Below are 12,606 nucleotides of genomic sequence, written 5' to 3' on the forward strand. Positions count from 1 at the left end.
GGAGAATATCAAAACAAGAATTAATCTCTTGACACTTATCGTACTCAACATTTTGGCTTTGCAAAAATATGCATGCACTGCACACCCACCAAACAACCTGCTAGCAGGCACACACTCTCTTCCTGTCTCTGTCACATGCGCACACAGACGGTGACTCAATCACCAACTGTTTCTGATTCATAACTATACCCCTGCAGAACTTTATATAATTCATGGTCATTTTGAATTCCCTTGAAAGAAATCCCAAATGAAATTCACTGATGGCAAACTTACAACAGGCTTTACTCTTTTTGCAATCTCATTACAGTTTGCTTTAATGCCATAACTCTGCACAGTAGCTACCTCATGATCTAAATGAATATCCTGGGAGCAGAGAGCAGACTCATCAAGAGAATTTTGAACTAGAAGGCTTTACCCTTATACCTGAAATACAGCTATCTCTGAAGCCATGGGTGGATCAGAAATTGGAAATCGGGGTCTCCTGGTCAGATGGTATCTCTAAGGGAGAATGCTGCCTCTGAAATGAAAGGCTCCAGTCAGAGAGGGGAAATATCCAGGAGCAGCCTATAACTTCTGTTGTGTCTGGCACAACAACCAGCCTCCCTTAAAAACATTGTGAAAGTCCACACTCCCTCCACTGCCTCCCTGGACACAGATGAGGTCATTTCCTTGTCCAGGTCATCCCGGACTGCTTGGTCTCTGGGTGGAGGACAAAAGGAGGGGGGAGAGCAAGGCAGACTTTGGTTGTGTACCAAAAAAGAAGTCTGAAATCCTGACAAATCACCCACATAAAGTGGCCTGTTGGAAGACCTGTCCAAAGCTGGAAATGTGAGGACAGGCTGCCAGCATGAGAGGACAGAGGAAAAAAAAAAATCATGGTAAAATATGTATGACTAAATTTTATCTAATAAGTTATTTCACTTCCATGGCTTATGTCTGTGTATGACTTGAAAAAAAAAAAACATGGGAAAAAGACATCTACTTCTATTTTCCCTTTCTACTGCGGACAATATGTTAGGATTTTCAAACTGTCACAGTAAAGAAGAATGCCTGGAAGAAACTGCAAATGGAAGTTCATCATCAAAGAACTACTATCAAGATCCAATGGGACACTCTCTAAGAGGAACATGAAACAGTTACGCATTCTTACCACATAAAAGGAAGGGCATTTAAACAAGCACTTCACTGTCATATTTTCACTAAGCTGCACAAAGTTCCTTAAAAAAAAAATGTAATGAAAAAGAGTTTCCTTTCATTCCCTCCGGCTCTGAACTTGCATCCAACTCACTCCCCTGAACATTACCCTATCATTTCCTTATGCTCCCCCTTTCTGAGTCTGCTCGCTGCTACTGAACCCAAGGTTAAAAAACCAAAACAACAACAAAAACCTACAAAAACTTCATGCAACAAACCGTGCAGAAACATAAATCAAGCAAACAACAACCAAAGCCAAACACATGATACAAACATGGTGTCTTCAAGACAATATCCTTCTGGCCTTCATCACAACAAAACTCAGAAAAGAAAAAAAAAATCTAAATATAATAAAAGTTCAACAATAAAATACTGCACAAAAGAAAAAACAACAACAACAACAACGACATAAAACGTAGCATGGAAGACAGACAGACGAAACGAAACAAGAACTACACAAAAGGAATACTGATGGAAAGAAAGAAAGTTGTGGAACAGTACCTTTCTTGTCTTCTTTCTTCTTTTTCTTCTTTGCCTTAGATTTGCTTTTTTTAGCGTCTGCAAGCACTGAGAGGAAACACCCAAAATTCAGCACACCGTCCACCAAGTGAGGCGACGTCGGTATGTCAGTTTAGTGGGATGATGGAGCACGTGAAAAGGGAGACCAAAGAAGGAAAAACAGCCACACACACAAAAAAAACTAAACAAAATGATGTGAAGGATGTGACAGAAGGAAATGGATGAGACAGAGAGTGACCAAGAGCAAACCAACCTGCCCACGCACCCACCCACCTCAAAAGATATATATTACAACCCTCTAATATTTCAACTTCATGTTCATAACTTGCTTTTCAATATTTGCCTACATTTTCCTTTCAAACCATGACCAGTTTTAAATAAAATCAACACCGTACACTGTGCCTTGAGCAGGTAAGTCAGAAATGTTTAAACCTTTCGTTTACCATCAATTCACACTGAACTGAATGCTAAGCTTCTCATAGTGTTCAAGATCATGACTGTAAAGTTTATTTTACTATTTGTGAAGCAAGTTTTTACATCTAGGGTCTCTCTTTAGTGGCTACTGTTTTCTTTAAAACAGCAAGAATCAGTAAACTGACCTGTAAATGTCAACAAATATATGCTCAAAATGTGCACATGTGAGCACACACACACACACACACACACACACTACCAGACATACACCTACAAGAAATGGACTTAAATAACAAAAAAGTAATAATTTATATATTTTCAAAAAGGTGTAACTGTACATGATTTGTTTGATTCACAGAATATAACACATACTGATATCTTTTCAGAAGGATTTCAAAATGAAAAAAAAGATAGAAAAGAGAGAGAGAGAGGAGGACAAATGTCTGAAAAAAATTCTAACAGTTAAGGACAGTTTTGCTGATAAACATTTTCTTCAGAAAGACATTATCCTTTTGACAGGAACAGACACATGCAACACTCACTGACAAATCTAAACATGTGAGTGTGAGAGCAGGCTTCCACACATACACACACACACACATAAATTCACCATATATGCATGCTCTCTTGCTCTCTCTGTGACATACACACACACACACATGCACACTGATCATCATCATCCCTAAACAACTGATTTGCATTCTGTCAAGGTTGTAAGGAATCACTGCACCATACACATCAACCAGTCCCCACAAAATCATCAAATCAAACAAGATGGGTAAGAACAAAAATTAAAATGTTAGGCAGACAACAGCAACAATAATACATCATGAAATAAAAGTGAAACACACTTTCAAAGATCGTGGAATGCAAAATAAACTTTTCACTGACCACTGCAGATTTCAAAAATAAAATAATATAAAAATGAAACGCAAAAAATAAAAGCTGAGCAATGCCTTCATGCTAAGCAGAATGTTCTATTGAAGCTACCACCATCCTCATGCTCAATAGCTGAGACAAAAAGCTATGCAAGAATCTACATAAATAAATAACAGTGAAAGCCAGTGCACGACCAGTTTATAATCTTGATTCACATATTCAACCTGAAAAACCCGCTTAACTCTCTCCATACGAACGGCGAAAGAGACGACGTTAACAGCGTTTCTCCCCGATTACCATCATCAAAATATTACAAGCGGAAGGCTCTTACACTGTAGAGGTGAATGTTGAGAAAGAATACCACAATTCTGACGACGGAAGCTAAAGGTTGGATCACTGAGACACTCACTGGACATCCGAGGGGTGTGTGTGGAGGAGAAGAGAGGACTGGCCGTACTGAGTGAGTTAACCTTTTCATTTCAATTTATACTTTTACCTCCTCCGACCCCTCTACCACCATCTCTACCCCTTTTGCTGTTCTTCAGAGGTCAACAGTCAGTTAACACACTGAACAGAACAAAATGTTCAGAACATCCCACAAACATGTACACACATGCATGCAGTGAGTGAACCAGACTGAAACGGGGACAATGCATCCAGACAATTTGGACCTGTGTGCGTGTGTGTGTGTGTGTGTGTGTGTGATAATACCATCACACAAAGCTGAACCCAACACGTGTAATTGTCAGCAAACTGAAACTTCCTTCAACAAGGTGGGCAGTCATGATCGTGACTCCCAAAACGTCGTTGAAACCAAACCAACGTCAATTAGAATCTCAAAGAAACAGTTCAACTTGGAAAATGGGCTGTCCCAACTTCAGGGTGTAGGCTTACTCCATGACTCCACGACTAAGCAATTATCGTTATCATTAGCAGTTCATGTGTTGTCTGTGTTGATGCCTCCCAAAACCTTGTTGCAACCAAACCAATGCTAAATGGATTCTCAAACAAACAGTTCAACTTTGAAAACAGACCGTCTCCACTCCAGGGTGTAAGCTTTCTCCATCAGACTTCACGACAAAGCGACTTAGCTAAATGAAGGTAACTTATCATGTCTGAAGTGAGGGGCGGTGGGGAGGGGGGGGGGGGGTAAGGGGGGAATCGGAACTGAGGCTCAGTATGACAGTGAGGGGCGAAGAGAAGAAGAACAATGTATTTATCACTGTCAGGGACAATCAATACATCACTGTTTACAAGGACCAATGAGGATGCAGACAATGCCCTGGTGACTGTCTTTGTGTTGGACACTGCATGACAGAGCTGTCACCTGTGCTTCATTCCTCACAGTAACCTGGCATTTACCTGATCCACCCACCCCCACCCCCAAACTTGTGAACCACACACCAGCAGCGTGGGTCAGAAATTCAGACCAGCTATCAAAGCTGATAAGCTGGTATGGTTGCACCTGACTTTAATAGTTTGATTGTGAAAACAAAATCAATAAACAATGGTCTAAACAACATCATCATCAATATACACTGGAAATGAGTGTATAAAGTCTTCAGATTAGAAATCACTGATCTCAATGCACCAGTCACTTCCCCATTAGCTCTTTCTCTGCTACAACAACCCCACCCCTCCCCCTAGCCCCATGCTCTCCACTGAAGTCACACCTACAGTCTTACTGTACAGCCCCCCTCCCAAACCCACACCCAGTCAACAAAACTTTTCATTTGGTTCTCTTTCTGCACACACACACACACACACACACACACACGAACTCCAAACAGACAAGCAGCACAGTGTCTGAAACAGCCTTCACCTTTCTTGGCATCGACTTTGACCGGGGAGATGCTGGCGGTGCTGGAAGAGCTCTCAGCCGCCCCCTGACCATCCCCCTGACCCTTGACCCCGCACAGCGCCACCTGCAGGAGTGTCAGGAGGGTGGGCGCCACGCCTTCGTCCAGCACAATGCTGGCACACACGATGTACGGGAGTGTTTCTGTAAGAAGCCACACGGCACCCACACAATGTAATAAGTATAACAACACCAAAAAGGGGAGTTAGTGCAACACTCCCAATATGGTTGAATATACTCACCATGTTAAACCAATACATTATGCCTTGCACGCCACACTGTGATGGTCGAACCCCATGAGACTGGGCATGGGTTTGCATCACGAGGTGTAACCAACCCAGTTTCATGGGTTCAGCAATTGCAGGGTGGCATGCAAGGGAAAAAAAATGATCAGAGTGACAGAGTATAATACTCTAAAATATTAGCTCAATGTCTCAGGCTGTCACTTTCTTAAAATGTCAGCATGGGAATAAGGACTTATTACAAACAAAACATAATTTTTGTCATGGGTATCCTTTTTTTTTCAACAGACACAGAAGTTGTATCATGAATACCAAAAACTGTGGCGGTGACATTTCACATAGTGTCAAGAAATCCAAACACATACATACTTCCAAACAAACGACACAGAGAACACAAAGCGGAAACAGCAGTGTTCTGAATCGAACACTTCTTTCCTTCCTTTTCTTCTTCTTGCCGTGTACCCAGCGAACGGTTCCTTTCTCACTTTACCTCAATATTCTTTTCTTTTCACACCTGCTTATCCACATATGCTTCCATCCAAAAATCTTTTCTATGTCACGGGTCAAAATACTACACCCTCCTCAATCCATTCACTTATATCACCAACCAAGCAACCAAGCAGTCCGTGAGCTAGCCACTAAAACATACACACCTTGGTGCTGACGACAGTACGTTTGCCAGTTGTAGGGGCGAGAGGTGGCGATTTCAGAGCACACCTTCAGATGCTCAATCTGAAAAAAAAAAAAAAGAAGAAAAAAAAGCATGGTACAACTCTTTGCTATTTGTTTCAGCAAACAAGCAGCATGGGCCTTGAAGATGAAACTTCAAAGAATACTGAAACAAATAAAACTTATGCAAGATGTAATGACTATGTTCAAGAGTGAAGATATGATACACCTTTCACAATGTATGAAGCAAGCCTACAGCCAAACCGAACCAAATGCAAAACTTAAGAGGCTCAAAAACTGATAAACTTCAGGTATATTCAATCGCATCAAGCCTCCTCCACAAGTTGTTGCGATTTCAACAAGTTCCTGACTTATGAACACTAACTCTGCACACATACACTTGCAAACACACACACCCTCACGAAACAAATAGTACACAAGACTTTCAAGGAAGGATCAAACATTCTAATATGTCAACAGACAAGGACATGTGCTATTTTTGTCACTTCTTAGGACTGACAATGTATTTTTTTCAATAACTTTCCAAGGACATTCACATACTATTTTTTGTAAAATAACTTTTCAAGGACATAAAGTAACTTTTCAAAAACTAAAAATTATTTTGTCATGTAATTTTTTCCTTCTATGGACATATTTTTTATCCTTGTTTCCAACACTTCTACACAAACCCACAAAAAGAAAGACAACAACAACAATGACAACAACAAAAAAAACACCACCACAAAGCTTACTTACCAGGTTCAAAGTTAAGACAGGTTGTAGACATGGAGACCCTACATCCCCCTATTCGTTCATACTAAGTGAAGAAATATCAACTAGAATGGTACAGGAAATTCTGAACATCCAAGCAATAACAATGTTAAGAATAAACCACCCCAACATGCTGATGATACAGAACTTTTTTTTTTTTTTACAAGCTGGGGATACCTACCAGAGTGAGCAGAGTGTCGTAGGGCAAGACGATGCTGTGAGGCGCCAGGTCCATGGTCTGGTCCCAGCCTCCCTGCGACCCAATCTCCCTCACCTGGGCCAGGTGAGACTCCACCGCGTGCTCGTCTCGCAGCTGACGGTACTTCTCTTTGGAGCCACAGATGAACAGCAGCAGCTGGAGAAAGGAGAATGAAAAAATAAAAGGTCTTTATGTATGAACAGAAGCAAGTGGAGAAATCAGAACTGACTTCCCTTTTTTTCTTTTTTTTTTAAATTTGTATATATGCCAACAGGAGTAGCTGGAAAAGTGAGAAGAAAAAAACTGTTTATATAAAAATCATCATCATCATTTTTATACAGCACATATCTGCTTACATTGTGTACCAATGTAAATGTTCAGTGGCTTTAAAGCGTAACCCCCCCCACCCCACCCTCCCCCCACATGAGCATGCACGTACACACGCATACTGGTTACTGTGTACATCCTCATGAATACAAACATCAGCACATATGTATGTATTACAGACTCAGACACACATTAATGCACACACACACACACACACACACACACACACACACACAGAGCGTATTTTTATGCTGCACACTGATAAACTCATGAAAAAAAATCAGTTTACCATATTTCTTTTCCTAAATTAAAAAAAGAAAAAGATGTGACATACCTTTCTGACTTGGCGTTTCATGAATGGAGTTTGCTGGGTCATCATGTACTGTGGAGCAGAAAGAAAAAAATCACTGACACAAATACATCATTATTTTCTACTCCAAAACCTATTCTCAAATGTACGAGACCATCATGAATATAATAACACATTACTCTTACAAAAAATCGTATTCATTATTTTTACAACACAAAAGGTCAGTTTTTCTACAGACTGGAGAGAAAACAACAACAACAACAAAAACAACAACAACAAATGACTTTTCCTCCATCTCCTCTCTGGTCTATTGTCTTCACAACAGATAAAGATTTCTCCACTAAACCTGCAAATGAAACAAGCATACTACGATATTTCGCATGAGTATGCACACAAAAGGAATCAACACATTCACAAGTCTGTACATACGTTGATCTGGGAGATCTGGAAAAATATCCAACTTAAAAATCCACTATGCACTGATACCAGGATCAAACTCCGGTTCCTCAGGCAGAAAGTCCAATGCTTTAACCATCCACCTACAGCACCAATCAGACACCCTGCTGTCAAGTTTTCTAACACACTGTCCTGCTTGGCAGCACAGTCTGATCAGTAAACTGCAGAACTGCTGCACTTAAGAGTATAACAAAGCAAGAAGACTGGCACAGCTACCAGAAAAGAAGTTAACGTGCAGTTAATTTGTGTGTGTGTGTGTGTGTGTGTGTGTGTGTGTGTGTGTGTGTGTGTGTGCACCTAGAGTTGACTTAATCAAGATTTTGCACCTTTTAAATATTATTATTAGTAGTAGTAATATTTTTGTGTATCTTTTTTTGTTATTTTTTATTTTCTTCTTTTTTTTTCTTCTTTTTTTCGCTCAAGGCCTGACTAACTGCGTAGGGTTATGCCGCTGGTCAGGCATCTGCTTGGCAGATGTGGTGTAGCGTATATGGATTTGACCTAACGCAGTGACGCCTCCTTGAGCTATTGATACTGATACTGATACTCATCACCCTCACCTCAGACAGCACAGAGTGCCAGCCAAGGTCAAACACAGCCAGCGGCATCTTCTGGCCCGACTCTGCTATCTTCTTCAACTGAAAACAGAAACAACACATTCATCAATCAATACGGAGTATGGCTGCTCACATGGCGGGGTAAAAACGGTCATGCACGTAAAAGCCCACTCGTGTATACACAAGTGAACATGGGAGTTGCAGCCCACGAATGCAGAAGAAGAAGATCAATCAATAAATAAATATACAAATACACATTGTGCACAATATGAAACACTAAATCAATAATGACAAGAGAACAATAATTCTCTCCAGAAATCTTCTCTGTGTGGGTAACATGCACCCCCCTTCTCCCCACTGTGTTACTTCCCTCACCCTCTGTGAGATCACTAACAGTTCCAACACATGCGACCAAACAAATCATCACATTTTTTTTTTTTCCAAAAAGAAGGATATCTACATACAGGGAGTAATGATGATGAAAGGATGTGGATGAAAGGCAGAAACATATAAAACAAATATGAACAGAATAATATGCTACAAGCCAAGCAGGTGCCACCTGGTAGGCTCAGCACTCAGTTTTGTATCACAGATTGGCGTAAGTTGACAGCTGGGCCAACAGCAAAGTGAGAGCTGTATTATCAATGGTTTCTCCATTGCAATGAGAAATCATTTATAGCTTAGTCTTTTGTGAAGGACTATGACTCTCAAACTAGGAAGCAAAACTGCGCTGGATCTTAGTGCTGCAGCCTTGGGGGACCAGTCTGCCTTTGGAAATCATCCCAACACCGACTGTCCTAAAACCCTCTTGGCCGAGAGAGTGGGGATGTAACCTGGGCAAGACTGTAATCATATTCTAGCCCAGATAGTCAGGACAGCAGTTACCTCATCTGCTGTTCTGATGGTCATAGTCAAAACACAACTATCATATACATACCTGGTAGGGAAGGCGCAGCACCATCTCCGTCAGCAGCTGAGGGTACTCCTCAAACACGTCGTTGGCGTGGCACTTGACGTACTGCCGCAGGAAGAACGGGGACATGTCAGGGGGAGGGTGTGAGGGGTGCGGCTTCAGAAGCTGACCCGACACCGCCGACAGCTCCTCCTGGACAGACAAGTGACAGATATAATAATAATGATGATTTTTTTTTTCTTTTCAAAGCATGGCTCAGTCTTTCTGGCAGTTTCCCTTTCATCAAAACTGTTGCATTCATCAAGCATAATCATAAAATGAAAACCAGCCAGTGTGATTTTTATTGATTCACTGCATTCATTTACATTCAACTGAAATAGAAAAAATAAGACTGGTTCATGTTTTTTATGAATTTAAACATTTTACTTCTTTTTTTTTTCTTCACTTTGAATTGCAAAATGAACACACACATACTCAAACATAAAGAAATGCTTGTTCCGTCACATATGCACTCTCTCCCACATTTTTAAACACACACACACATTTACATATACACCCAAACATTCAGAAATGTATATACACCTGATGTATGAAATCAGAAACACACATCCATCTTTACACAACCACAACCACCGACACACACACACACACACATTATCTACAAATCTACTCCCATCAAATTACTCATTCATACCATACAGCTATAAACAACTAACCCACCAATATACTCACTCACCTACCTCCCACAAACACACACAAACTGCACCCACCAAATGACCAACACCACACACCCAACTCACTATTTCATCCACTCACCTACCCTCCCCCCACCTCACATACATACAGTATCCACGAACCTGCTCCCAATTAACTCACACCATATACCCACACCAATTAACCTAACAATTCACACACACACACACACACACACACACACACACACACACACACACAAATCACCAGCAAACACTCACTTCAGAGCCGTCATATTGTCGCCAGTACGGCAGCAATTTTTGCAGCACTTGCAGGCAATAGGGTATTGCACTGCTCGCGAGCAAGGCACTGGCTGTCTTGCTGGTCACAAAGGAGGACTGAAAAACACACGCACAATCAAGATTTATTACAAACTTCTCGTAACTTTTGTTCTTCATTTTTCTTTCATAACATATTTTCTCTTTCCTTCAAGAGGAATACAGGTGATCAACTTTAAATAATGTGCAAGGCTGTGTGTCCCAGTGTATTTTTGTTGTTTTGATGTTTTTATGGAAGGGGAAAGCGGGGCAGGATTTTATAGTAAGAAGTGATAAGGGCAGTCTTGATTAAACCAAGCAGTTTTGTAATACTAAGCAGTATCTTTGCCAAAGTAATGTTGTAGGACTTAGCAGTATCTTTGTTATTGCAGTAACCTAAAAAAATTGCTGTTGTTTATTCTGTGTTGGTTTAAACAAACATTACAGATTGGGAGTGTTACCCATCAAATGTGTGTGTACTGTTGCTGTAAATGCTCTTTCATAAACAAAGCCTTTGCAGACTTTTTTGTGCCTGCAGAGTTAAACCATTATTGCTGGCCTTTAACAGCAACCTACACAAGTACTCCACACCAATCATTTCCTCCTCCTCACACACAGGCTACAACTCAACCAATTAAAATGTTTGAACCAGCAGCCAACGCTTAAAAGTAAAAAAGATACGGATACAGATAATTCATTCAAACCTAGGCCGTTGCCCCTCATGAAGAGGAGCAAGCAAGCACATTATCAATCAAAAAAATAATACGTGGTCATGTCATCAACGAACAAACTTCATTCAGTCCAACAGTAACGAGACACAGTCAAGTAACCAAACCAGAACTCTACCTCTCCAGAGGATTTGGAGCTTCCTCGCGTGCGGGAGAGGAGGACGCTCAACAGTCTCAGGATGATCAGTTTGGCCTCATACTTCTTGCAGCGCGTGCCAACGCAGCTCAAGTCCTGAAACACACACACACACACAAAAAAAAACCACATTAAAATTCAGTATCAAACAAAGACATCTGCTCAGTGAATAGTAAATGCCACATTTTACTGATGGGGTAATGTTATAATTCACTTTTGGCACTCTCGCCCTTCCACCACCTTCCCAAAGACAAGAGTATCCGGAATCCAGATCAAATGAGCTGAGATGGTGCAGTTACTCTTTATCAGACAAAGGCACATATTCCATATCATCACTCATTCACTCACTCACAGACACATGCTTCCAAACGAAAGAAGCCTTTTTGGTCCAGGTAATGGATATGGGAGGAAAGGAATAATTATGCCTGCACAAACAGTCACACACAAGATCACCTACACCCACACAGCCACTCCATTTCCACCTCCCCTTTCCTCGTCTCCCCCACCTCTCAAACATACAACCATCCAACCAGCTCAACAACCCAGCACAGATATAGCATACCTTGCAAGGCAGGTTGAGGTAGCGGAAGAAGGACAAAGTTGTCAACACATACACACACACATGAATCACCCCTCACCACCACCCCTCAGCCACACACCCACTCCAATCCACGCTCACCCTCTCCACCCTACACACAAAAACCCCCACGCAAGTCACCCCCTGCAACCCACAACACAGGTGTCACACACACACACACACACAAACACACACACAGATGCCAACCCCTTTCAAGTGTTTGTAGGAACAATCAAGAAATCTGACAGGAACATTCTAATTTGGTAGGAACATTCTGAATTTGGTAGGAACATTCTGAATTTGGTAGGAACGTTCTGAATTTTACAGGAACATTCTGAATTAGGTAGGAACATTCGTACTTGGAGCCACATCAGCAAACATTATCTATCTTGTTTCTCATGATCGGAATCCAAGGCTGACTTCTCTGTTTCGAACCGACTGTTCCTTCCTTGCACTCCATAGCTTAATCCACCAGGTACAGATGCTGTTTAACTGAGACTCGACTTGATTTGGCCACATTCTCTCTTGTTCAGGCAAACAAGCTGGTTGGTCCACTCAATGCTGTTTCAATGCAAACATGCACACGATTAGCTGAGCATCATCACGTGAGACCAAGGCTAGTAGTGACTGCCCTGGCCTTATGATCGATAGGTCGTGACTGCCCTGGCCTTGTGATCGATAGGTCTAGAGCATCTGGGTAATGTTACGACAGGAAAGAATGTGACCATGCTATGTAGAACAATTCTGACATTGGCGTAACATTAAAACAAACTGCAATCGAGCGTAACAAAATACGGCAAAATTGTAACAGTTGGCATTTCTGAAAACATGCGCACACACACACACA

At 41.3% G+C, this 12,606-nt stretch overlaps 1 protein-coding gene across 6 annotated transcripts in view; it reads right to left on the reverse strand.

The window, feature by feature from the left end:
• Window positions 1-12,606, reverse strand: part of LOC143289901 (E3 ubiquitin-protein ligase UBR4-like) — a 154,119-nt gene that overhangs the window by 60,833 nt on the left and 80,680 nt on the right. For 5 of the 6 annotated variants that reach the window (XM_076599140.1, XM_076599138.1, XM_076599135.1 and 2 more), the window contains exons 69-77: window positions 11,165-11,278; window positions 10,283-10,399; window positions 9,333-9,500; window positions 8,399-8,476; window positions 7,407-7,454; window positions 6,728-6,901; window positions 5,760-5,838; window positions 4,829-5,008; window positions 1,696-1,761 (exon numbers count right to left, since the gene is read on the reverse strand). In XM_076599140.1, the coding sequence (XP_076455255.1) occupies window positions 1,696-1,761; window positions 4,829-5,008; window positions 5,760-5,838; window positions 6,728-6,901; window positions 7,407-7,454; window positions 8,399-8,476; window positions 9,333-9,500; window positions 10,283-10,399; window positions 11,165-11,278 (1,024 nt within the window). The remainder of the gene's footprint in view (window positions 1-1,695; window positions 1,762-4,828; window positions 5,009-5,759; window positions 5,839-6,727; window positions 6,902-7,406; window positions 7,455-8,398; window positions 8,477-9,332; window positions 9,501-10,282; window positions 10,400-11,164; window positions 11,279-12,606) is intronic. The other variant, XM_076599139.1, reaches the window with a different exon arrangement.

The sequence above is a fragment of the Babylonia areolata genome, chromosome 14 (genome assembly GCF_041734735.1).
Source record: "Babylonia areolata isolate BAREFJ2019XMU chromosome 14, ASM4173473v1, whole genome shotgun sequence".
Lineage (NCBI taxonomy): Eukaryota > Metazoa > Mollusca > Gastropoda > Neogastropoda > Buccinidae > Babylonia > Babylonia areolata.